Source organism: Danio rerio, chromosome 12 (assembly GCF_052040795.2).
Source record: "Danio rerio strain M-AB ecotype USA chromosome 12, GRCz13ab, whole genome shotgun sequence".
Taxonomy (NCBI): Eukaryota; Metazoa; Chordata; class Actinopteri; order Cypriniformes; family Danionidae; genus Danio; species Danio rerio.
Window position 1 is genome coordinate 19,947,501 of NC_141032.1, and position 26,115 is coordinate 19,973,615.

At 32.8% G+C, this 26,115-nt stretch overlaps 2 protein-coding genes and 1 long non-coding RNA gene across 6 annotated transcripts in view; 1 reads left to right on the plus strand and 2 right to left on the minus strand.

Moving 5' to 3' along the window:
• Positions 1–26,115, minus strand: part of ccz1 (CCZ1 vacuolar protein trafficking and biogenesis associated) — a 171,492-nt gene that overhangs the window by 21,488 nt on the left and 123,889 nt on the right. Inside the window, exons 1-9 of one of the 4 annotated variants that reach the window (XR_015503314.1) lie at positions 10,831–10,945; positions 10,185–10,260; positions 9,972–10,068; positions 8,029–8,126; positions 7,847–7,940; positions 7,290–7,370; positions 6,504–6,551; positions 6,310–6,393; positions 3,689–3,864 (exon numbers count right to left, since the gene is read on the minus strand). Coding sequence is in view for 2 of the 4 variants with exons in the window: in XM_087274737.1 (XP_087130863.1) it covers positions 3,689–3,864; positions 6,310–6,393; positions 6,504–6,551; positions 7,290–7,370; positions 7,847–7,940; positions 8,029–8,126; positions 9,972–10,068; positions 10,185–10,198 (692 nt within the window). In the remaining 2 variants the exon portion in view is untranslated. 4 annotated transcript variants of the gene reach the window in all.
• On the plus strand, positions 18,548–20,823 carry LOC147834445 (uncharacterized). The gene is made up of 2 exons (XR_015504016.1): positions 18,548–20,392; positions 20,522–20,823. It is a non-coding gene; the product is annotated as an uncharacterized LOC147834445 (long non-coding RNA).
• On the minus strand, positions 20,665–22,883 carry pvalb9 (parvalbumin 9). The gene is given in 5 exon segments (NM_182938.2): positions 20,665–20,896; positions 21,465–21,574; positions 22,153–22,285; positions 22,415–22,482; positions 22,829–22,883. Coding segments are annotated over 4 exon segments (330 nt in total). The 5' UTR covers positions 22,476–22,482; positions 22,829–22,883; the 3' UTR covers positions 20,665–20,870.

Below are 26,115 nucleotides of genomic sequence, written 5' to 3' on the forward strand. Positions count from 1 at the left end.
GCTGGTTAAAAGTCTCTTCCCATTCCAACAGTAATGACTAAAGTAAATGATCCAAATCTATTTATATGTATTTTTATATTCTGGGTAAGGAATAAGACTGAAAAAAAATTTCATCCAATTAAACATTGTTGGGCAGACATCTCCTATAATTCTGATAAGTAGCCCAAAATGAAGATTTGAATGCTTCTGTGCTTCTCTGTTCACGCAGATTCGCCATTAGCGCATGCTCCAGTAGATTCGCGCCGCAGGTTCATGTGCATACGAGACACATGAGATAACAGCTGTAAAATCAAATGCAGAATCAAATCTTTTAAAAATCCTGAATCAATGTTGGGAGTTACTTTTGCAAGCTGGAGGAAGGATGACACCATGGCTGATGCATTTCTGTTAGACAGGCAATGCTATGTTTTAAAAGTATTTTAGTCACGCATCACATTGGCTCATTTTTGAACAATCTCAACCTGTGACGCGCTCCCTATATTGTCTACCATGCTACTCTAAATATTTGCTCTAAAATAGGATGCAAGTATTGCTTAGTAATGTGTAATCCTTGCATGCTGCCGGCCAACTACTACTACATTTCTAACTGGCGAATGACATGCACTAGTGGGTTAACTGCTGTCATGCCCGCATTCATGTTTCAGGAGGTGTAGCTTTGGACAGCAGGGGTGGAACTGTGTTTCGAAGATATAATGCTAGCTGGTTAGCATTTTGGCAGATTACCTACTGCACCTTTAAGTTAGTTTAAATGCTAGTATAGTGCTCCATTTTGAAAAATTGTATAAAAAAATAATAATAGTAAAATAAAATAATAATTAAAAAGCCCCTTTCTGTAATCTTTGTGAAAAAAATATTTGCCACTCATTCAAAATTGCTAATTCATCAATAATTAAAAAGGCTAAAGGTGCACCCAACATAACATACTTTCCAACAGTATGTGAAAAACAGTAGGAATGCACAATTTTGGAAAAAGTATATTGGCATATTTCCACTTTCTGTGATTTATATTGCAATTTTTCACAAGATAATTAATTTATATTTTTTGATTGGGATGATTTTAAAGGGGAGTGCATAAAACATAATCAACAAATTACAAGCAAAGATAAATAAAGTAGAGCAAATATACAAATGAAGGAGTCTAACTATTCAGCTCCAGAAATAAAAATCAAATATATAATAAAGCTGTATATTCTTCTTCGTGTAAAAGATTTAATAAAATCAAACTTTGCTAAAGCTTTAAACGTACTAATTACTAACTTGTGCCAAAATGCTTTAAACCAAAATGCTTTAAAATGCTTGTTTACACAGGCCTTTAAAACACAAGCAACTGATAAAGTTTTACTTTATTATAGTTAAACTGAGATAATTCCAAAGCTCTCAGGTGTTCGGATCTGTTGTACTTGGTTAACTATAATCCCAACTTCATACTGCACATCCTGCGATGTGACTATTGAGTATTCATATATTGCGATATCACTAAAACTGTATGTGAGAAATACCTGTTTGACATAGTACTTTCTGCACATCCAATAGGCACTACAGTCTGTCTGCATGAGAGAATTTATGAATGGGAGAGCAGCAGCTCAACTAATATGGGTAGGTCATGACAATGATAAATGACAAATGCAGTACTTCTGAATTCCATAATACTCATATTCCTATTACATAGAACATACTTATATTACAGTCAGGAAGTAAATAAAAATTCAAAAGTAGTGCCTACTACTTGAGAAGTATGCAATTTTAGCATGGCAATTTTTGCCATGTCACAGAACACAGTCGGTAGTCTTGCATTAATAACAAATATGACTGTGTACAGAATGTGGGCGACCAATGTATGATATTGTGGAGTTTTTATAGATGTGGAGCGGCCCAGCACTTTTTGTCTGGTGTATGATCTGGTTTAGTCTTTAAATCTGTCAATAAATTACTCAAACTTATGTTTTTTGAATCAATACATTGACATTTTTGACAAACGTCCATTCAGATATTTGTGAACAGGTTAATTAACCCTTTTTTTAACAGAAGCTCTGTTTAGTTGCTCATCCAACTTTGTGTTTTAAAAAAAATTCTATTTTCAATTTAACCAGAATTGTGCAGCTTCGTTACAACAATATATAGCTACAGGCCACCATTAGAATCTATTAAAAGTGTCATTTTAATATGGACATTAAAGTATGGTTTCTTTGACATTTTTTCATGACATTCTGAAAATATTAATGAACGATCTGCCAAATAGATTTTTTTTGCAGACCAAAGGAGGAATGTAAACAATTGAAGACAGAATTAATAGCCCTCCAGTATATTTATAACCATACTTTCTCTTTAACAGAAAGAAGTTTTTTTTAACACATTAACACACACATTTCTTATAACTGATTTCTTTTTTTTTTGTCTTTGCTATGATGACAGTACATTATATTTTACTAGATGTTTTTTTAAAATACTAGTATTGGGCTTAACTCTTTAACTACCCCACCAAGAAAAAAATGTTTGGATTGCATTTCTTAACTATTAATGTCGCTATTAAACACGCTCAATGCATTTTTTTAACATCCAATAATTTCTAAAATATAAGACTCTACCAAAAGGTTGATATGTCGGTTCATTGTAAAAGTACCAAACTTAATTCATATATGAAAAATTGGAAAATATGAAGTGTAAGACCAATTTATTTAAAAAAACAATCAAAATAAAACATTTTTGAATATTAAATCATCTTTATTTTTCAGATTCTTATTTAACATGTTTTCTTTAACAATAAAACCAAAATCAAGTGTAGTTTGTTGGATTTTTTTGTAAACCAAGAATGCTGTGTGTGTAAGCCATTATTTAAAACAGTCATTCTTTAATTGATTTTAACAGTCATTATTTAAAACAGTCTAAATATTGTTAACCAATATGGTACAGCAGGCAGTTAAATGGTTAAGAAACATTCAACTTAACTAGGTTAATTAGGGTAACAATGCAAGTTTGGGTAATTAGCAGGGCCACACGAAATCTCCGCAGAATTTTTAGCCCATCGTTAATTCTATTTATTTACTTGTGTAAATGTGTGTAAATTTATATTTATTAATTTTTTAAATAAATTTTAGTGTTCTTACTGACTAATATAAAAATGTTGTCATTTAGTAGATATGTCATATGAAAGACTTGCTTTACCAAATAAAGTGGATGCAATTAAACTTGCATTGTAAACATTAAATAAAAAAGGTATAAAAGGTTAAGAAGGTTTTTTTTCTATTTATTTCATATATTAAGGTTTTAGTTATGATACTCCCAAAATCTTTCCGCATAAATCTGCAAATTTTTAACAAAATTCTGAGCAGAAATAGTAAAAAATGTTCACAGATTCTGGGTGGCCCTGACAATTAGACAAGTCATTGTATAACAATGTTTGCTAAAGAGGGATAATAATGTATTTTTTTTTATTAATTAAAAACTGCTTTTATTCGAGCCCAAATAAAACAAATAAGTCTTTGTCCAGAAAAAAACATGTTATAGGAAATACTGAGAAAAATTCCTTGCTCTGTTAAACATCATTTGGGAAATATTTGGAAAATTCACAGGAGGGCTAATCATTTTGACTTTGACTGTATACACATACATAATAAAGTTAAACAAATAATTACATGATTTTAGTTTCATTTAGAACAATTGTGAAAAGAAGGAATAGATTGACAATTACCAGATCAGCTGGTCGTTGTATAGGAAGGCTGTGTATTTGACCAAACTCAGGCTTTCTTCTACTCTATTGACAAAGGACTGGATCTTCAGATAGGTCATCTTGTCCAGAGGGAAAAAACTGATTCCTCCGAACACATCCAGCAGGTCACATGACTGGAGATGAAGCGTCTGCAGATACTAAGACAGAAGAGAGAACTGTAGTTTAACTTAAACCATAAAACTAAAATAGAATCCACCGAATCCAAATAGAATCGCACCGAATCCACTGAATTAATTTGTCTTCATTGAATAATCAAAACTATTTATAATTATAATACAATTAGTTTTAGAAGTATTGTCTGTTTTGATTCCTTTTTGTGTCCTTTATTGTACATTTTATTAATATGATAATGTACTGTATGTATATTACTTATATTTCACACAGGTAAAATGCTTTGGTAAGTTCAATAAAAAAAAACAAAGTCGTGTCAATAGAGCAAATTGAATAAATTTGAGAGAGGGAAAGAGAGAGAAAGAGAGAGAGTGAAAGTGCACGAGAGAGAGAGAGGGGGGGGGGGGGGGGGCAAGAGAGTGAAAAAGTGAGGCTCTGAAAGCTTCCTTTTGGTGCAAAATTTCATGCAAATTGTTTTGGATCTAAATGATTTTTACATAAACCCAAATCAAGTTTGTCAAGTTTGCATGGACATACAATTGTCAGACCATCAGGACTTGCACCGTGTACACCTGCCTTAACTTAAACTTACAATAAATTAATTAATTAATCAATTTAAACTAAACCGTAAAAAATATCTGTTAATTTGCAGTTTCCATATTTTGTGTTTTCTGTGCATTTATGGTTGTGAACTTCTGATGTTAAAAATTCAACTCTACAGTTTAACAAAGTGACTTTTATTGACATTAAGGTATTTTGAAATAATATAATGTATAAGAAATAACATATACCCCCGGTTTCACAAACAAGGTTTAAGGCTAGTCAAGTTAAATTGCATGTCTGAGCTGTCTCAACTCAAAATAACTTGCAGTGAGATGTCTTAAAATACATCAGTGTCTTTTTTTTGTTTCCAGGTGCACACCAGTAATAAATTTTTCTAAGGCCATTTTTATAAATGTGGCTTAAATAGCCTAATTTAACTAAGCCTTAGTCCTGGCTTAATCTAAGCCCTGTTTGGGGAAACTGGGCTAAAGAGAAATAAGCCTGTAAAATAACAGAAAAAGTTCTGGCAGCTTATTACAAGGTTTTTGCACAGTAACATACAACACAAACACAGAGAATATATCACTTTAAACTATTATAAATGTTCATAAAAGTCAGTATATGCAACTTTTCAAGGATAAAAGTTGTCAGAAGCAAGATTAAGGTCTCATAATGAGATTCAAAAGCATAAATATTAAAACATGAATCACAATATATGGAAAACTGTTAATTAATAAGATATTTTTACAGTGGAGAAGCAACAAAATGACAAATAACAAATCTATAAAAGTAAAACAAGAACGGCAAATTTTAAAATGAAACTACCAAAAAACAAAAGAGAAATCATTCAAACTATTAATAAAATATACACAGATACACAACACTATGATAAAACTAATTTTGAATTAAGCATTGTCACATTTATTTTACAATAATACCTCATTACTGAGTAATTAGAAATGCACAGATTGCAATTTTCTTGGCTGACTTCTGTTTTTTGGGGAGGAAGTATGACTTGCCCATGCAGATTATTGTCAATTCAGATTTTTCCAAAAACTATAACTGAGATTATCTGTAAAGACATGGATCGGGCTGATGCTAACAATATGGACAGACCATTCACTGGTCAAGTGTATCATGCAAAAAAACAACAAAAACAAAAACGTCTGACTCCATCTTGGCCAGTTGATCATTGCAACTCTACTAGTAATATATATTTCCATAATAGTTATCGTATAATAAAGCAGGACACACATACAAAACGCTACAGATAAGACCGGTATAATACCAGGACTGAAAATCTGTTTCTGAAGAAAGTCCGGAACAACACTATGACGGCAAACATGGATGAAATTACCAAAGCATCCCTGATAAGGCTGACGTAAATGTAATTTGACAGCTGGGTTGCAGACCTGGTGTGACTTTGCACAGCAGTCAGTGACATTTAACCGAAGGCACAAATTGCACTTTCACTGAGAGCTTGAGGGCAGATCTCGGGTTAGGGAGGGGGTGACGCCAAGGGTTTCCCTTGACCCAAACTGAATTATTCAGACAGGTGAGTAAGCATGATGCCCTCAGCAAAGAAATCTGAACCGAAGAACCAATAAGACAAACACAGACAAATGAGATTGTCAGGCCTCTAACGTCACCAGAAAAACTAGCATCTCACATCTGAAACACTGGAGGAGATTGTTCTCTTTGCTTCACTGTTTAAATTTATCTAAAAAGATAAAATTAGAAGTAAAATTCTCTAAATATCTCACAATAAAGGCTAATATTATAATACTAATAAAACAATCTTTAAAGCATAAACACATGTATGTTGCTTTTAAGACACATCTGAACACACTTCACAGAGCAAAGGTATATAGTGTCTACCTTTTTATCTGATTGAAGGATAGAGTTCACTTAATTAATACTTTATTTACCCTGTAAAAGAACTTTTCGAGCTTTTGGGTAAGCAGTTCCACTCCACCAGCCTCAAACGCCCTGCTGAACGTCCCGTTGAAGAGCTAAAGATCATCAACCACAACAAAAATAACTGTTAGAAACATCAGATGTTTTCTGTGTGGAAATCAATGTGAATGATGAACGGATAAATAACAGAGTCATGAGTGTTTACCTTATACATGCTGTAGCACTGCTGTAGTACAGACCCATAAACTGAATCCTAAAACCCAAACAACAGGAAGACTCAGACTACATTTTGTGTAGCGTTTTAATTTCAGGCTGTTTTTATTAATATTCAGTGAAACAGTATTACTGGAATATTATTAGAATAGAAAATACCCATATCAATATCTATTTTGATCACACTGATGTATTTATTTATTAAATATTTCTGTAGCGGCATTTCATTTATATTTCTGTTGTGGCAAAGCTGAATTTTCAGTTTTATATATTAAATTTTGCTAATAATTTACTGATTTTAAGAACTAATTTGTAATGAATACATTTTTTTAATCTTTTATTAATTATCAATACTGAAAACCCATTAATATTTTGAAATGAATTATTATTATCTAAAATATTACAAATATTAGAATTTATTTAGCCATTCAATTAAGATAAAAAACAAATGATATTGTCCAATTATGCTGGTACGGATACACAACAAATTTGCATGCCCTTTACTCCATATAATAATAATAATAATAATAATAATAATAATATCTAAAATAATAATTTCATACTAATTTGGTGCTTCCATTCTATGTTTTTATTGTAGTAAACTTTTTTTTATTTGGGATTGGGATTTTTTTAAATACTAGTTATGATAAGTAATTACAATAAATCTCAGACTGCCAAATAAACAAATAAAAATCATTTTAAAGTCATTTTGAGTAATTTTATAAAACATTGTGGAATAAAAATATTACATTTAAAAATGACCCTCCAACATACTTACAATAATCTCTTCCTCTTGATATTCTACAGTGGGTGGTTTGCCATCTTTGTTGGGTTTTTCAACCATTGGATTCCGAACAACCTTGAAAAAAGAATTCAAAGTGCTTAATACATACAGTGCTCAGCATAACTGAGTACACCTCATTTTGAAAATGAATATTTGTATCCATTTCTTAGTGAATATAGGCAATGTATTTTGGTTCATTTAAACAAAATAAATTTATTAAACAGATATATTTATTAAAATAATATTTTACTCACTAAGCATATTTAGAAATTGAAAGATAATACAGTTAAATTCAAGCAAAATATTGCAAAAACAAATACAATCAAAATTACATATCTAAAATATATGCACCAATATTACATTTGTATAGCTTCCTAATAATTAAATGAATTTAAAACATATATTTGTGAGGGGTGTACTTATATATCTTGTGCACTGTACTTCAGTCACATCCTGCCAGACTACTTAGATTTAATTCTATTCAATCTTCTTTGTTTGGCTTTTAAATTGTGACTAATTCTCTCCAAAACATCACTGATGCACAGTTATACCATGACCATCCAGTAATTTTCCTCTGGCTCATGGAAAAACTGTCTGTTCTTCTGAGTATGAAGGGATTTGGCTGGTTTTGTTGGACAGAATGTTCTGAAAATGAGGAAAATCTGTGTTAATAATGCTTTTTTTAATAAAGTTTTTTCATTGCTCTTGATCCCATCATTAGCAGAGTGCTAACCTGGTGAACTGAACAATGGCCTCACAGAGTCCAACATTGCGAATCTTCTCGTTCTTCTCTATTTCAATGGGGTGGTAAAACAAAATTTTCTTTTCCTCCTACAAGAGACAACAACAGCTCTATAAACATCTGATTAACATATAATAAACAATACACCTCCATTTGTTCCCCTTTCAGGTCATTAGCAAGCCCAGATGAGTTGACACAGTGGACTGACAGTTTTATTTCACAAGAACTTCCATGTTAAGCTGCTTTGAGACAATCTACATTGTAGACACACTACATAAATAAATAAAGATAAATTAAATTTGTGTAATCTTTATTTCTCATTCTTTCACCCCAGCGCACAACAGAGACCCTGCTACCATATATTTCCGAGAAAATTCAGTCAGTTTGCTACATCCACCTAATGCACTTGAAAATAGACAGTGGGCAAGCTAAAGGGAAGTGACGCATTGGAATGGAGACATTTATGAGCAATAACAATATGCATTTGCATTTAATTTATGCATCACACAGTACTACAGTCATTATTAAACGAATATCATGTTATTATCTGTTAAACAGATGATTTTTTGTTGAATAAATGCTTTGAAATGGGGATATTTAAACGTCAGTTGTGTGTGATGATGGGCGCAAGGCCCAACTCTCCTGAGAGACAGGATGCTATCTCTAATTGGATAATCTTTGTGCAGAAATGATGTTTATATTCATAAAAGGTCCGTTAAGTTAGTATGAATTTAATGTTTTAATATTTTTAATTAAAAAAATAAACATAATATAAAATTTTAATGAGTGTAAGGTTTTCATAAAAAGTTATTAAAATAACATTAACTTCAGGTAAAAACACAATAATACTATATTCTGTAATTGGATTTTAATCAAATTTAAAACAAAGTCCATTTTTATAGGAGAATTGGAGTTATGCGACCTGTACAGAACACTATATTAATCGTGCACGAAACACCATTAATACCTACCATCTTCCGTACACCTGCATAGGCGGTACTTTTGGCGATACTTTCCAAAAACTACTGGTCTAAAAGACATCAATCAAAATTTGGATTGTGCAACAGGTATGCACCCAGAGAATGATCACACAAACATGCTTATCTGGCTTTCAATAATGGAGGAGTGTACGGAACATGGTTAGTCTACGTTAGTTGTGTCTCCATTTTCACATATGCACTTGGCAAATGATTTATGGCAAGTAATTTCATGTGTGTCAATTAATAATTTTGTTAATGGGATTATTTTAACCTTTGAACTTTGGTTTAAAAAGTACACAAAGTCCTCATATAAACTTTTTATTTTAAATGCATTTAATGTTTGTATTGCATCATTTATTTGAGAGAGATGCAATATTGTCAATAGTATTATTTAGTTTTCCCATGACTAGAGAGAATTACACTTGTCAGCAGTCTATGGTTGGTAGGCATGGGACGACAACCGTTTTCAAGGTATACCGTGGTTTGGAAAAGTCAAGGTTTGAAAACTGCCAAAAATGTTTGTTATACCATTCCTACAGTGTTTATGCAAGTTTGTTTTTACGTTTTGTTTTATGTTTTTTTAGGACAACAGTGACTCCAGCAGAAAGAAACACCAAACACGGCTTTTCAAAAAATCTGTGTTTTTGAAACTAATGAAGAGAGCAGAAGTTAATGTCATGATTCATTTTCATTATTCAGCCTGGCATGCTTACTGTTCCAAAATATTTTAAAAGTTTCTTAAAATAAAATACAAAATGTTTTTATGTTTTACCCAGACATTCAAAAGGAACTTATTTTAAAGCAGTAATCACAATACCATGAAATTGTGATATTTTTACCCAAGGTTATCATAATCACAATCTTATACCTCCAATGCCTAGTCTATGGCCTCAAAATGTATATGATATTTAAAAAGACAACAACATCACTATACAAAACAAAAATAAAACTTGCCTCTCCTTCCCGTGGGCCAAACTTAGGGTTATAGATGAAAAAACTGAGCAAAGACGGTGTGTACTGTTTCTCTTGCATTCCAGATGCCATTCTTGGGCTAATGAGATAATGATAGGGTAAAAATAGAAATCAAATCATTAACACACGTGTAAACACACTCTTTATAAATTGTATGGCGTATATATCCAAATGACAACATGACAGAAGAAATACCTGATCATCAGCATTAGTGTGGTCTGTGTCAGCGGTTCCCTCTTTTTTCATTGAGCTTGGCATTCATGCCTTTTACCTAAAAAAAAGCAATTATTTACAGCCGTCAACATAATAAAAAAGCACATAAATGTACATGAAAAAAATCACATGAATACAAGAAGTTTAGAAAGTAAACCTCTATTTTCTAAATGACTTAGCTTTATGTGCTAAGTAGGTACAATGTTATTTTTTACATGTACTTTTGGAGCAGTCTACAGTCGAATTAAAATTATGTAGTTACATTACTTAAGTAAACAGGCTAATGAAAAGTGAATAAACCGCATGTTTCATATTTACTTGTCAAATAAACTTGTGCTGACAACGAAGTTTGTTTCTTTTTAAGACTAAAATAAACTAGTTAAACAGACACAAAAACATGTATGTGACCCATAAGGGAACTAGGAAAATGAAATTGATAACTGAGGCAATTACACAGAAAAAGGGAACCAAAACTATCTCACTTTCCATGGAGAGAATGACGGTGGTCTGAAAAATTAGCCTTTTACTTCTAGGCTAGCTCGTTAGCTGCAGCAATAATCCGACGCTTCCTTTGGACATTTTAAAAGCGACAACTATTACAAAGGCTGTTCACACAGTTTAGGCTTACCTGTTACACCATGACAACAGAAATAAAGGTCTTGATTTGTTATCTCATGAGGGAAAACAGAGCTGAGATCACTGAATAAGATGTACTTCCTGCTCTTGACACTCGCCTGTGTGTTACAGCTACATCCACTCGGGTAGATTACATCAGCTGTTAGAACATGGGTCCGTTTCAATATCAGTCACGAACATACGAACACGCGAACTCATAAAAACATCAATTGGGAAATTTCTGTCTTGAAATATATATGTTTATTTATTTTAATATCAAAGACTTTCGTAAGACGAGGACGCTAGTACCATTTCAGTCATTCCTAAGGGGATAGTTCACCCAAAAATGTAAATTATGTCAGTTACTCTCATGGCCGGACTGGCCAAAGTGGTAATAAAAAAAAACTATCCAGTGCTTTAAGTGCAAATCAGTTGTTAGTCTTTTTTCTTTACCACTAATATTTGCAATAGACTAAGTGTTGCAAATGTTAGCAGTAGTCCCCCTATATCATCACATTAAACACTACACACACACTACACGTTAATATTATTTTAATTCAATGAAATTCAAGTTATTTATATTGCTTTTCACTATTAATGTCGCTCCAAAGCATGTAATTACATAACAGTCAAAATCAGAAAAGTTAGTTTTGTATACGGTACACACATTTATTTATTTATTTGTTTGTTTATTTATTTATTTATACAACAGTTTTGTCTGGTTCTGGAATGTGCTTGGCTGATAGTCGTGCGATATTCTGCAAATAACAGCACTCGTCCAACCTCTTCACCCATTACCCTTGTGTATTACTCCACCCGCAACCCCGTAGCGAATTGCAGAGGACATTCTACAGTTTGACAAATATTGCAGCTGTTGGACAACAAAATGAATTTTTGAGGCTTTTTTTTTTTGTCGAGAATGTAGTTGTTTAAATAACAACTATGCAGTTTATTTAGAAGGATAGTGCCTATTTTTAAATATTTATCATTTTGGAGCATCGGATTTAGGCTGACATCAACCTGTCTGAGCAGACCAAAGAAAGTGACAGTTGACATTCCGCCACAAGATGGCAACAGAGACAGAATAATAAGTCCTTATGGGAGAAAAACAGCATTTTCTCAGCATAAATTTTAAACTACAGTTGAAAAAAAATTTATTATAAATCAGGTAAGTGACCTTCTATACTCGATCTCTCTCTTTTGTATTTTGTATTGCTGTTTTTATACTACAGAAACTGGTAGTGTTTGGTGTGCTCTAGCTTTTTTCTGTAAACTGTAAATTCTGTAAATCTCTGTAAACTGATGGCAAGTTGTACAGCCTTATAATCTTAAAATTTGATCAAAATCAACTGTTTTGTTGTCAATTTAGACATTATGCTAGAGAATCATTCAAATACTAGCTCTAAAGTAACGTTGAAGTAGCAACAGTTTCTGCTGTTCTGACGTCAGCTGCAGAAGTGATGAGGAGTGGAAGAAAGTATAGTTCCTTGTACAAATGGGTTTTTAAGACTCTCTGTGTTTGATTTTCTTTTTTAAACACACAATTATGCCGTCGAACTGTTGTATAAATGCAATATCACACTCATAACAGTGCTATATGGCTGTATATTGGCACTGGTGGAAGGTATTAAGGCAATCGGCCTGTGGCCTCGAGCCAACATATGCCTCCCACCAGTGCCGATATACAGCCATATCAAACTGCTACTGGTGTGATTTTGCTCACACACACACTCATATATATTAGGTCTAAGTCAAATATTGTCAAATCTAAGTCAAATATATATGAAAATAAATAAATAAATACATACATGTTTCTTTAGAATTGCAGTGTATGTGTTCTTTTGGATAAAGGCGCCTACTAAAATGTAAATTTACAAGTGGTAATTTAGCACCAAGTTAGAAACAATTTTGTTTGTACAGCATGAAGAATAATTGAGGATGAGGCTGATGATCCTGCTGAAAGGGAGATATTAGGGAAATTGAGGAAGTGAAAAAGCAAGAGAGGACAATCTTAAACAAAAAAGCCTTTAACTACTTTGCACAGCAACAGCCTAGATATCATTTTCACTACCACAGCAAAACCCAAAAGAAGTCTTTCCCATCTTCAGCAAAGACAGAATTTAGTAGGAAATGGCTAACACACAGTGAAGAGTCACAATCTTTATACTCTTTTTTTTTTCAGTCTTTATACTTGTGAAATTTCCTAGCCTAAAAATTGTCTCATCAGTTTTTTTTTTTTTTTTTTTTTTGTAAATCTGATGAATTCTGGAAACTGATATTGACATCTATAGTATTTGTTATTAAGTAACTATAATTTCCAGCATTCTTTAAAATATCTTTGTTCGTGTTCAAAAAACTCATATTGGTTTAGAACTACTCAAGGGCAGAGTACATGAGTAAATGATGGCAGAATTTTCATTGTGATGTGCAATTCAAACTAAATTTCACTCAAATGACTTTCAAACCATTGCAAATGATAAAAAACAGTTTGCCTGTGAGAAAAACATCAGAATGATTCAAAAACTAATATACCTTTTTAGTCCATTGATGATTTAATGTAAAAACTTTGACATTTCATGGGGGAAATGTATTCATTAATGAAAAGCATATTATGATTTTAAAAAAATATTTTGTGTACACATGCTCAGTTTCCTGGGAATTGCCTTGACGTTTACAGTGTAAGTTAAAATTCTCAAATTGTAAAGTTTTGTAAAGTTACTTTGTACATTAAATTCTTGGAAAACACTATGATCATTGTCATGACCCCAATGTATGACTTTGTCCACTGATGTAAGGAATAGTTTGCTTCAGATTATCATAAATTAACCTTCTACGTGTCAGAGAAGAGAATCACAGTCTCAGTTTGCATAATGTGTAATAGTTAACATTGTGCTTTTTAAAAAATATTTTCTAGAGTTCTGCTTCTCATATGCTTTTAAAGTATATTTAATTTTAATAATTTGCATCTGCTAAATACCTAAACAAAATATGGTTCTTTGACATTTTAGTCACTGTGTTCAGAATATATCCAAAGATTTGTAAAGAGTGAATAGTATTTTTTTTTTCGGGTGAACTATACCTTCAAAAATGGTATTGTACATGGCTGAATATAAAATAATCTACATGTTGCACTTTGATTGTTAACTGCAAAAATCTTTGTCAGCAGATTTACAAATTTAAAAGGGACAAATATGCTTTTTTCCTTGTAATTCCAAAATGTGTTCACTTGGAAATTTGCTAATATTTTTCACTGGTTAAATTATTTTATAAAATAAGTCACTGCAAGCATGGAATTATCGTAAAACAGCAATGCTGACTTTTTTAAACTAACTTAAGCAGACTGTCAAAAATGTCTTTTTGGCTGTTATCTGTATATAATATTGTTAAGGAGCCATTTAATGCTTATATCAAAAGTTTATCATAGCGGCGATCGATGATTATCCTTAGAAAATAGCTTTTTTTTTTATTATTCTACCCCTGAGATTAAAAGAGTTGTTATTCAGCAATGCTTTTTTACAAGCACTTAAATATACACTCACTGTCCACTTTAGGTACCAGGTTGGACCCCTTTTATCTTTAGAACTGCCTTAATCCTTCCAGGCATAAATATAACAAGAAACTGAAAATATTCCTCAGAGGTTTTGGTTCATATTGACATGATAGCATCACGCAGAATGACATGGTACGTTATCCTGCTGGAAGATGGGTAAACTGTGTTCAAAAGGGAATGGACACGGTCAGCAACAATACTCATGTAGGTTGTGGCATTGAGATGATGCTCAATTGGTACTAATGGGCCCAAAGTGTGCCAAGATAATATCCCCCACACCATCATACCACCACCACCAGCCTCAACCATTGATACAAGGCTGGATGGATACATGCTTTCATGTTGTTGACTGCAAATTATGACCGTACCATCCGAATGTTACAGCTGAAATAGAGACTCATCAGACCAGGCTTCCAATCTTCTATTGTCCAATTTTGGTGAGCCTGTTGAATTGTAGCCTCAGTTTCCTGTTCTTAGCTGACAGCAGTGGTACCCGGTGTGGTCTTCTGCTGCTGTAGCCCATCCGCCACAAGGTTGGATGTGTTGTGTGTTCAGAGATGCTCTTCTGCATACCTTGTAACGAGTGGTTATTTGAGTTACTGTTTTCTTTCTATTAGCTTGAACCAGTCTGGCCATTCTCCTCTGACCTCCATCATCAACAAGGGATTTGTACCCACAGAACTGCCTCTCACTGGATATTTTATCTTTTTCGGACCATTCTTTGTAAACTCTATATATGGTTGTGCGTGAAATCACCAGAAGTTCAGAAGTTTCCGAAATACTCAGATCAGCCCGTTTGGCACCAAACAACCATGGCACATTCAGTCTTTTAAATCACCTTTCATCCCCATGCCGATGCTCGGTTTGAACTACAACAGATCATCTATGTATGTATATGACTATGTCTACATGCCTAAATGCATTGAGTTGCTGCCATGTGATGGGCTGATTAGAAATTTGCAGTTGGACAGGTGTACCTAATAAAGTGGCCAGTGAGTATATATATCATTTTTGGTCACACTTTACAATAAGGTTCATTAGTTAATGTTAATTAATGCATTTACTAACATGAACAAACAATGAACAATACATCTACTACTGTATTTGTTCATGTTAGTTAACGTTAGTTAATGAAAATACAGTAGTCCATTGTTAGTTTATGTTAACTCATGGTGCATTAACTAATGTTAACAAGCATGGACTTGGATGTTAATAATGCATTAGTAAATGTTCAATTATGATTAAGAATTAATTTGCTGCTTCATCAAACTACTTATTTAAATGACCTGAAATAACAGTTCCTTAGTTTTTATAATTTATTTTTTATTTTTTTGTACAACTAAATTGTTTTATGTTTAATCAGCTTAAAATTGTAAAGAAAAATTAAGTAAACTAAAATGATTTGCATTGGGACAACATAAAGGTGTGAAAACCAGCATTTTTTTACATTGTGTCTTGATTAAGCTACATATATTGGCTTGAAAATGGAAACCTGCAAGTGTAACAAACGTACCATTTTACGTTAAAAACATACAGCTGCACGAAGAATAAACTTCATGGTATAATTGCTGTGTAATCTTCTCCATTAGTTGTTTGTTAAATCCAACATATTAGGCAATGCACACTGGGATTATCTCACTGGAACCGATGCCATTAAAGCACATGTTTGCCAGGCTCATTTTGATCTCCGGCTTCACTGCAGAAAGGGGATAATCAGAAGCCAGGATTGATGCGGCATTTTCAATTCCATTGTTCTAATGGGCTGAGCGGTAACCTGAGCGGGATATCCTTGCCATTCAGTATTGAGAGGCCCTCTTCACTGAAACTTACACCTGCTCTCGGTGTCTGTGCCTTTTGTACCTACTTTCTCTGCTTTGAATGTGAACTCTTTTCTTTTCAGGCTTTGGTTACATCTAGGATTTGATGGCTCATATTCTGTCTTTATTGATTAGGAAAAAAAATATCAAATGCACTGCTTGCGAATCAAAAAGAACAAGGAAAATGCCTTGATTTAAAGCTATATCAGGTGCTATTATGTCTCCATTTACACTGCAAGGAACTAGATGTTTGCGTTATGTTGCATGAAATAGCATGAAATATAGAAGTTGTTCACAAATGTATTCTTTTTTATGGATACTCACAAGTTTAGGAACATAACTAGTCCTCTGATATATCAGTTAGTGAAATGATCTGAAATAAAAAGCCAAGTTTATTTGCTGTTTTATGATATTTCTGAGGACCTAGGAACAATTTTTGATGCACTTAAATTACTTATGTCAATATTTTGTTTCGTCATTAAAAGTCTCCCGTTGTCATCAACAGAAGAGTAACAACAGGGGTGGGATCCAAATGCAGCTTTAATCAAGTGTCAAGGCAGCCAAGGTTCAATACAGGACCAGAAAGTATTATGCGGATAATCCAAAGAATAAACAGTGAAACAGCTAAAGGGTTTGAGGCAAGCAACAATCAAAAAACAGCAAAAAAAAACAAACAAAAAACAAACAAACAAATAAAGGGTCAAAAACTTAGTATGACAAGTAAAATGCTTTGTAAACTTCAAAGTTGAAACAAGACTCAGCCACAGATGTGTGTGAATGGTATATATTAGGAGGTAAACTGAAACCAGTGTGTGACTGCAGAGCATGATGGGACTTGCAGTTCGTCTAAATGACAGGGAATGCTTTCCAGCCGCCTACAAATCAACACAACTGGCAATCATAACACTCACACATTGAGGTGTATATAATATTTTATTTAAATAATCAAGGTACTCGAAAATATTGTAGAAAAAAAATAATTTATTCACATTGTTTTAACATTGAAAGCATATACACATCTACACCAGGTGTCGATAAACAAACCACTCTGAGTTCACTCAAAACTATCAATTCAGCACCTGATTAGATAAATCTTTTAATTATCTTTCAAAAGAAGAAGTTTAGTCTTCAGATTGGCTTTGATCTTGTGATACTGTAAAAAAGTGGGCTGTTGTGATTTGGGGCAGAGATCAATATACTGAAGAAGCCTTGCGACAACTACAGGGTAGTTAATGAAATTTGACTTGAATAAAAACTACTGACTGATTTATTGACACATGTTAAGACATAATTTCAGTTTTTTACACGCTGCTTTTAATATATATATATATATATATATATATATATATATATATATATATATATATATATATATATATATATATATATATATATATATATATATATATATATATATATATATATATATATATATATATATATTAACCAAGAGACCCCATTATTAGTCAGAATGGGGCAATAAAACTATTTAAGTAGTTTTCATCCCCAAGGTTGACATTTCCCTTTTTATACAATTTTAGAGGTTAAAAAGAATTTGTGAAAGAAAAGGAGGACTTTGATTTTAAGGCCTAATATATCCAGAGATTTAAAGAACAAGGTTATAAGAAAAATTTTGTGATTTATAAAGCATCTGATTAAGCTAAGAATATTAATAGAGATCAGATTTTGGTGCGAATTCTGTTTATTGTGAGAATATGGTTAAGACAAATGTATTTGTATATGTAACAACAGGTCATTGGGTAGCGCTGTCGCCTCACAGCAAGAAGGTCGCTGATTTGAGCCCTGGCTGGGTCAGTTGGCATTTCTGTGTGGAGTTTGCATGTTCTCCCCGTGTTCACATGGGTTACCTCCAGGTGCTTCGGTTTACCCCACAAGTTCAAAGACATGTGTTATAGGTAATTAGGGTGTGCTTAAAAATTGGCCTTAGTGTATGTGTGTGAATGAGTGTGTTTGGATGTATCCCAGTGATGGATTGCAGGTGGAACAGCATCCGCTGCGTAAAACATATGCTGGATAAGTTGGTGGTTCATTCCACTGTGATGACCCCAGGTTAATAAAGGGACTAAGCCGAAAAGAAAATGAATGAATGACCAAACATCAGGTCATTAAAAATGTACTCATTTACTCACTCTTAACTTATTTCAAGCCTGTTTCAGTTTCTTTCTTCTTATCAACACAAAAGAATATATCTGGAGGAATGTTAAAAAAACTGATAACCATGGACTTTCACAGTATTTGTTTTTCCTACTAAAGATATCAATGGTTGAGGTTGCAACAAACAAACTCATGAAGGTTTGGAACCGCTGGAGGGTGAGTAAAATGATGACAGAATTTTTATTTTTGGATAAACTACAGTTGAAGTCAGAATTATTAAACCCCCTTAAATATTAGGACCCCCTGTTTATTTTCCCCCCAATTATTGTTTAACTAAGATAAGATTTTGTTCAACACATATCTAAACATAATAGTTTTAATAACTCATTTTTAATAACTGATTTATTTTCTCTTTGCCATGATGACAGTAAATAATATTTGACAAGATATTTTTCAAGACGCTTCTATACAGCTTAAAGTGAAATTTAAAGGCTTAACTAGGTTAATTAGGTTAACTAGGCAGGTTAGGTTAATTAGGCAAGTTATTGTATAACAATGGTTTATTCTATAAACTATCGAAAAATAATATAGCTTAAAGGGGCTAATAATTTTAAAGTGTTTTTTAAAAAAATTAAAAACTGCTTTTATTCTTGCCAAAATAAAATAAGTAAGACTTTTTCCAGGAGAGAAAAAAACATAATTAGACATACTGTGAAAATTTCCTTGCTCTGTTAAACATAATTTAAGAAATATTTAAAAAAAGAAAAAAGAATTCAAAGGGGGCCAATAATTCTGACTTCAACTGGATCTCTTTAAGATAAATCCATTTAGGAAACTGAGATTAGCTTCATATAAAAATGCTATATGAATTTGCAAACCTCAATATCACATGGCTTTACATTATATAGATAGAATGGTAACCCTATAGTACACTAGAAATAGTACACTGCTAGAAAATGTATTAAGGTCAATAGGAAAGGAGATAGGATAAAGATTTCAACAGAGAGAGACTTTCTGGAAAGGAAAAATGTCCAGGTGTCAGTAATTTTTCTGTTACTGACTTGATAAGTTTTTAATCTTTATTGTGTTTTATGATATTGTTATGGTGTTTAGTTTAAATTATTTCATCATTATTAACTTTTCCTCTTTGTTAATTTAAATAGTAACTTTTTCTTAAATTCTAAATAATAATCTTGATAGCTTTAACTGATCAAGTGACTATCGTGTGACAAACTGATTGTTTAAATGGACTCTGTGTGCTTATATATTGACACCCCAATGAAGATAAGTTAACCATAATGTATCAGTACACATGCATATTGTTTTCAATGTGAAAGCCATGTAAATTTAGGACTTTTATTTTATTCTATAATATTTTTGAGTGCCCTGAACTGACATTTTTTTGATTATGTAAAAAAATGCTGCATCCAATATGGATGTTTTCTGACATATACAATTTTTACCATTTGACATTTCTTAGCTGGTTTTATTCACAAAAGACCACATCTACTCTGTTTTTATTCTCATTTTGCTTTAAATATTTCCTGAGAACATCAGGTATCACCTGATATGTCTGATCTTAACCATCTGAAATAAATCAAGTTGCATGCTTTCTTTTGGATTTTATCTGTGGACTTTGGAATAATCTGTGTATTTATAAATATACATTTAAAAAATCACAATTTTTAATATCCAAAATCTTTGCTGAAATATGTGAAATAAGTATCTAATATAAGTATATAATATGCATTCTGAAATTAACTGGGTATGAAGAATAATTGTTTTACATGGTTTTGTGGCAGTTATTACTTTCTAGAGCACTTTAGTGTATCTATAACTTTTTTTTGCATATACTGTAAAAGTAAAGGCGCATTATTATGGCTATTTTTTGTTTAATTTATACACAGCATGGTGAATAACGTATAGCTTAAAGCTAAAGATCAGACAATAGACTGTACATAATGTCTTACAGAGTTCAAAGCTCATGCACAGTAGCATGCTGATGGTTGTCCTGGATATAAAAAAGCTACAAATAAGTAACCACAGAACTGATACATTGTAAAAAGCAATTTGTTATTTTACCTAAAAAGTGAGTAAACCCACTGCCTTAAAAGTGATTTTACTTGCTGTAAAAAAGAGAGTAAACCTGTTTTTAAACTTAACTCAAATGATCCACAATTACTTAATTATTTCAAGGCAAAGGGTTTACTCACTTTATTAAGTAAAGTCAACTATTGGCTTTAAAAGAATTAAACTTACTCCTTTTTAAAAAAAAAAGCGAAATCAACTCATCACTTTTTCCAGTGTAAAAAGCTAAAGCAGATCCAAAAAAAACAAAAAAACAAAACAAAAACAAGGCAAATGCAACAGTTTAGTGTCTTTATTTTATTTTCCCTGAACAGTTTTATCATTGGTCATTTGAGGTGAATGTGGAACAACGAACAGACACATGTATTCAAAAGTCATTTGTTTACTTCATGTGCTGATTCTTATTTTGAAAAGAAATCAGGTGTAAAAAGCAAAATGACAGAAGAGGCTGCGGTGCATATAGCCGAGGGCTTGAGGAATCTTTCAGGATGAAACCATAGTCTGGAACTCTGTTGAGAAACATCAGAAATGAGAGCATAATTTAGGTAATGATTTCACAGAGACGTTCTAAAGGAAACATTTCACTATAGATTTAACCTGTGGAAAAAACTATGTGTTTCAACATATGCAAAAGAGGTTATTTCTATCAACTATATCCCTTTTTAAATAAATAATGCTAAACTGTTGTTGATTCTCAATCATTTGCCTGCAGCTTTTAGACTTTGTCAAGCGTGTGCATGACCGTTACTCGGGATTGAACTAAAATAATATGAGATGATCCTGATCTTTGATCCTCTTACATAATCTAGTGATAGATTTTCCTAGAGTTTCCATGATCTAAGACAGCTATTTAATCTAAGTAATGATAAGAGAAATCAGATAACTGAACAATCAAACAGAGGACATAAAAGGACAAACATAAATGCTATGGAAAATTATCACTCAATTGTCAGGGAAAATGAATACTATTAGATGTAAATATGAAATGAGACTAAAAAGTAAATGCATAAAACACAAAGAAATTTTCAAATAATGAATAAAATATAAATAAATACATAAATAGAGCAAAACATTTACCATCTACTCCAATTCGGCCATCACTATCATCATCTGCAGCTGTGAGGAGGCTCTTAATCTCCTTTTCTGTCAGGGTTCGTGCCCCCGGGAAAAACCGCTGGAGAAAGAACCTGATTCACACAAATCCATCGATGAGATCAATAAAGTGCTGCGCAACAGTCATCAAAACACACTCTCCTGATTCAGCATTTTAAATCTTCTTCCATTTCTTTCAATCAAATGATCAAAAAAATAAATAAAAAATCCCCTTCACACATTCCTGCTAAAGTGTGATGTGAATGTCATCTCCTGTGTTCTAGCTCTGTTGACGTCCTTACATAATACAGATAAATCACATAAAAAAAAAACATAATGACAGCATCTCCATGGATTACATTCAGAAAGGACTTAGTTTAAATGGAACTCTGGAATTATCAGGTAAGACATGGACATATATTGTAAAAAGCTTAAAAACAACAATTCTCTTTATGCACCGGATTTCCTGCATGCCTATTATAAGCATGGCGTTTTTAGCATTAAGAAGTGCCTCCTCTGATCACACACTGAACAACTAAATCCTTATAAACTGTGCTTCGGATGTCCTGAAATCACATAAGCATAATCTATGGCTACATATTTTCAGCATTAGCAAAGCTGAAATCACATCTCTTCGTTTTTGATGAACTCAGCACCGGCTGAAATGACATACTTGAGCTCAGCCTCCTCGATAAATCCACTGTTATCCTCATCTATGATACGGAAGACATCCTTCACCTCCTGAGGAGTTTTCTGGCTCAGGCCACAAAGCTGGAAGAACTTTTTGTAACAAAAGGAGTCCGGAGCTGTTGGAGAAAGCCACATTAGATAAAGGCGAATATATTGTCAGACAAAAGTAGTTTGTCTTAATACTATAATCATGATTTATTGTTGTTATACCATCATTCAGTACACTTGATTCATATTTACCACACCTTGGCAGTCTTTGACAGCATTTTCAATGGCGTCAGCTGAGAGGATGGAAGTAAGTGACATATTCAAACTGTTGAGAGAATAAAACATTCCTTTACATGATGTGTGTGTGTGTGTGTGTGTGTGTGTGTGTGTGTGTGTGTGTGTGTGTGTGTGTGTGTGTGTGTGTGTGTGTGTGTGTGTGTGTGTAACATTCAAAAAGTGTAAAATACATCAAAATAATAGATTAGCTGTAACATTTACTTTGGCATCTTCTTGATCAATGCTACAATGCAATTTACTCTACTTTCTAGTCAATCCTCTCTTACAGAAATAGCTTTAAAATGAATTAAACATAAAATTTAAACATATAAACATAGCGACTCTAATAAATTCAACAAGAGTTGTTAGATGTTAAGCAGAAAGCAGCATCTGACCTGTGAAGAGTCTCCTCGCGCTGATCTGGAGCAGAGGTAAGGCTGTGTGATAAGCGTCTCTCATCCGCTCACCTACTTATATATATATGTATATGCTAATGGGACGGACAATGAGAGATGCTTGGGTTACCTGTCAGTGTATCAAATTCGGATCGACTTGAATTTCTTGCCCAACTAATTATCCTTTACTATTTAAATGAGGCTCGGACCGAATGCGCGCACATGTGCCTGCACTTCGCCCTAATAACAGTGGGTATTTTGACAGAATCGCTCTGTCTCTCTCTCTCTCTCTCTCTCTCTCTCTCTCTCTCTCTCTCTCTCTCTCTCTCTCTCTCTCTTTTTCTCTCTGCGTGTGTGGTTCAGGTATCCACTACGTAATATAGAAATACCTGACATTTTTGACCCTGTTGGGACACTTTTATTGTCCCATAAACAAAACAACTTATACATCAACAATAAATAAACTTCTATAATAAATTTATAATAAATAAATAGACTAACACAAGTGCATTTTTACATCACTTTGTTAACACATTTAATTTCTCTGGAGCTCATTATATTTACTCCATGGATGTTTGCAGTGTCTTAAATAATTTTGTAACAAGTATTTAATGCCTCGTTCTCATTGTATATATAAATAATTTGTATAATTATTTATGGTAGTGTTTAATATTGGACAATGGACATAATAATCTCTCTCTCTCTCTCTCCCCCTCTCTCTCTCTCTCTCTCAATTCAATTCAGTAATTGTTTTATTAGGATGACAAATGGTATAAATGTATAGCCAAAGCATTTATAAAATTTACATTAAAGACAAAAGAACATACATGTATAAAACACAGAAACCACAGTAAATAGTAGAAGTGTAAAAAAAAGATATGCAAATAACCATTAAATAAAAAATATAAATAATATGTAATTTTATTCAATATATCATATTATTATTCAATATATCATGATCATTCATTGTATCATTATTAATCAATATATAATATTATTCATTTACATCAATAAATAAAATAATGATAAAAGATTAGAATACACTGTACATTTAACTCTGTACATATCACTTTCTCTCTGTCTTTCTCTCAATCAAGTTCACTAATTGCTTTATTGGCGTGACAAATGTTACAAATAGTGTCAAAGCATTTATAAAATAAGAAGATACATATATACAGTGGAGGAAAGAGTACTTAAAAATCCAACTTAAGTAAAAATATCATTACTAGCCTAAAATGTAGTGCAAGTAGAGTAAAAGTATCTGTTGTGAATATTATTTATTAAGTATGAGCAAAAAGTAGACTTTTCAAAAGTACTCAAGAGAACAATGTAAAAAATAAAAAGTTAAGCTAACTTAAAATTTTAAAGCAATCAGCAGCAAATAAATTTTGAGTTTATTAAGCTTCAGTGGTTGAAGTTGCGCCAAATTATTATTTAAGTTGACTTAAAAGGAAAAAAGACTGAAAAGAAGACTGAAAAAAAGTTTTAAGTCAAGTAAACTTTATGGAATAATTTGGCACAACTTCAACCACTGAAGCTTAGTAAACTCAAACTTTCTTTGCAGCCGGTTGCTTTAAAAATTTAAGTGAACTCAACTTTTTGGCTTAAATGAAGAAATCAAAAATCTCCTCAAATGATTTTTTTACTTTCATTCTACAAACAGTTCCAAACATGCAGTTAAATAGTTTTTTTATTAGTGTATAGTTCAAAAATATGTCCACCTAACAATTTGTAAGTTGCGAGTAGTGCGTATTACGCTGTAAAAAAAAAAAAAAAAAAAAAAAAAGATGTATTCACATGTAATTTGTGGATGTCTGTAAACGTAACATTCTGTAGTCCTTTCCCTGCAATCGGACCGCGATGTGCTCTTCCCGGCCAAAAGAGGTCACACTTGGACGGCACAAATGGTGTGTGGTTGGTCCGATTGCAACGTGATCTCCTCGGCCAAAATTGGTCGCGGCTGGACGGCTCAAATGCACAACATGTCCTAAAGTGCATTAATATACATTTGTACCTTTGTTTTTAAACAACCAGAATATGGCACAAACGTCCAGAAGATGACATATTTCGATTAGCAGGGACCGTGTAGAAAAGACGTGCAATTGATGATGTAAAGGACGTCGGTTGGATTTTCATTTAGGTACTACTTTTCAACCATGGCGGGACGTGGAGGAGGGACGTCTTTTCAACTTGATTTTAGGTTGGATGTGAGACACTGAGGTCACCCTTACGTTGGGTCCTATGCCAACCCAAATTACTTTTCCAAACAAAACGCAGTGTCCCCACGACGTTAAGGTACAACATCAATCTGATGTCATGATGCAATTTCAGTTATCATACAGTAAACATTCGTCAGAGCGAGGCAGTGGCACAGTAGGTAGTGCTGTCGCCACACAGCAAGAAGGCCGCTGGGTCGCTGGTTCGAACCTCGGCTCAGTTGGCGTTTCTGTGTGGAGTTTGCATGTTCTCCCTGCCTTCGCGTGGGTTTCCTCCGGGTGCTCCGGTTTCCCCCATAGTCCAAAGACATGCGGTACAGGTGAATTGAGTAGGCTAAATTGTCCATAGTGTATGAGTGTGTGTGAATGTGTGTGTGTGGATGTTTCCCAGAGATGGATTGCGGCTGGAAGGGCATCCGCTACGTAAAAACTTGCTGGATAAGTTGGCGGTTCATTCCTCGGATTGATAAAGTGACTAAGCCGACAGGAAAATGAATGAATGAATTAATAAACATTTGTCGTCTTCTCATCAGTGACATGCATCTAAACAGTCTCTGGGTCAATGTGTTTAAAGATTTTGGACTATATCATAAACATATATAACAATTATTCTAATAAAATGAAAATACAAATAAAAAACGTTTTTTCAACACATTTCTAAACATAATAGTTTTATATACTCATCTCTAAAAACTGAGTAATTTTATCTTTGCCATGATGACAGTAAATAATATTTGACTAGATATTTTTCAAGACACTTCTATACAGCTTAAAGTGACATTTAAAAGCTTAACTAGGTTAATTTGGTTAACTAGGCAGGTTAGGGTAATTAGGCAAGTTATTGTATAATGATGGTTTGTTCTATAGACTATAGAGAGAAAAAAATAGCCTAAAGAGGCTAATAATTTTGGCCTTAAAATGTTTTTTTTTTTTTTAAAAAAAAGAATTCTCCAGAAGAAAAAATATTATCAGACACACTGTGAAAATTTCCTTGCTATGTTAAACATTGTTTGGGAAATATTTAAAAATAAAAAAAATAAAAATAATAATTCAAAAGGAGGCTAATAACTC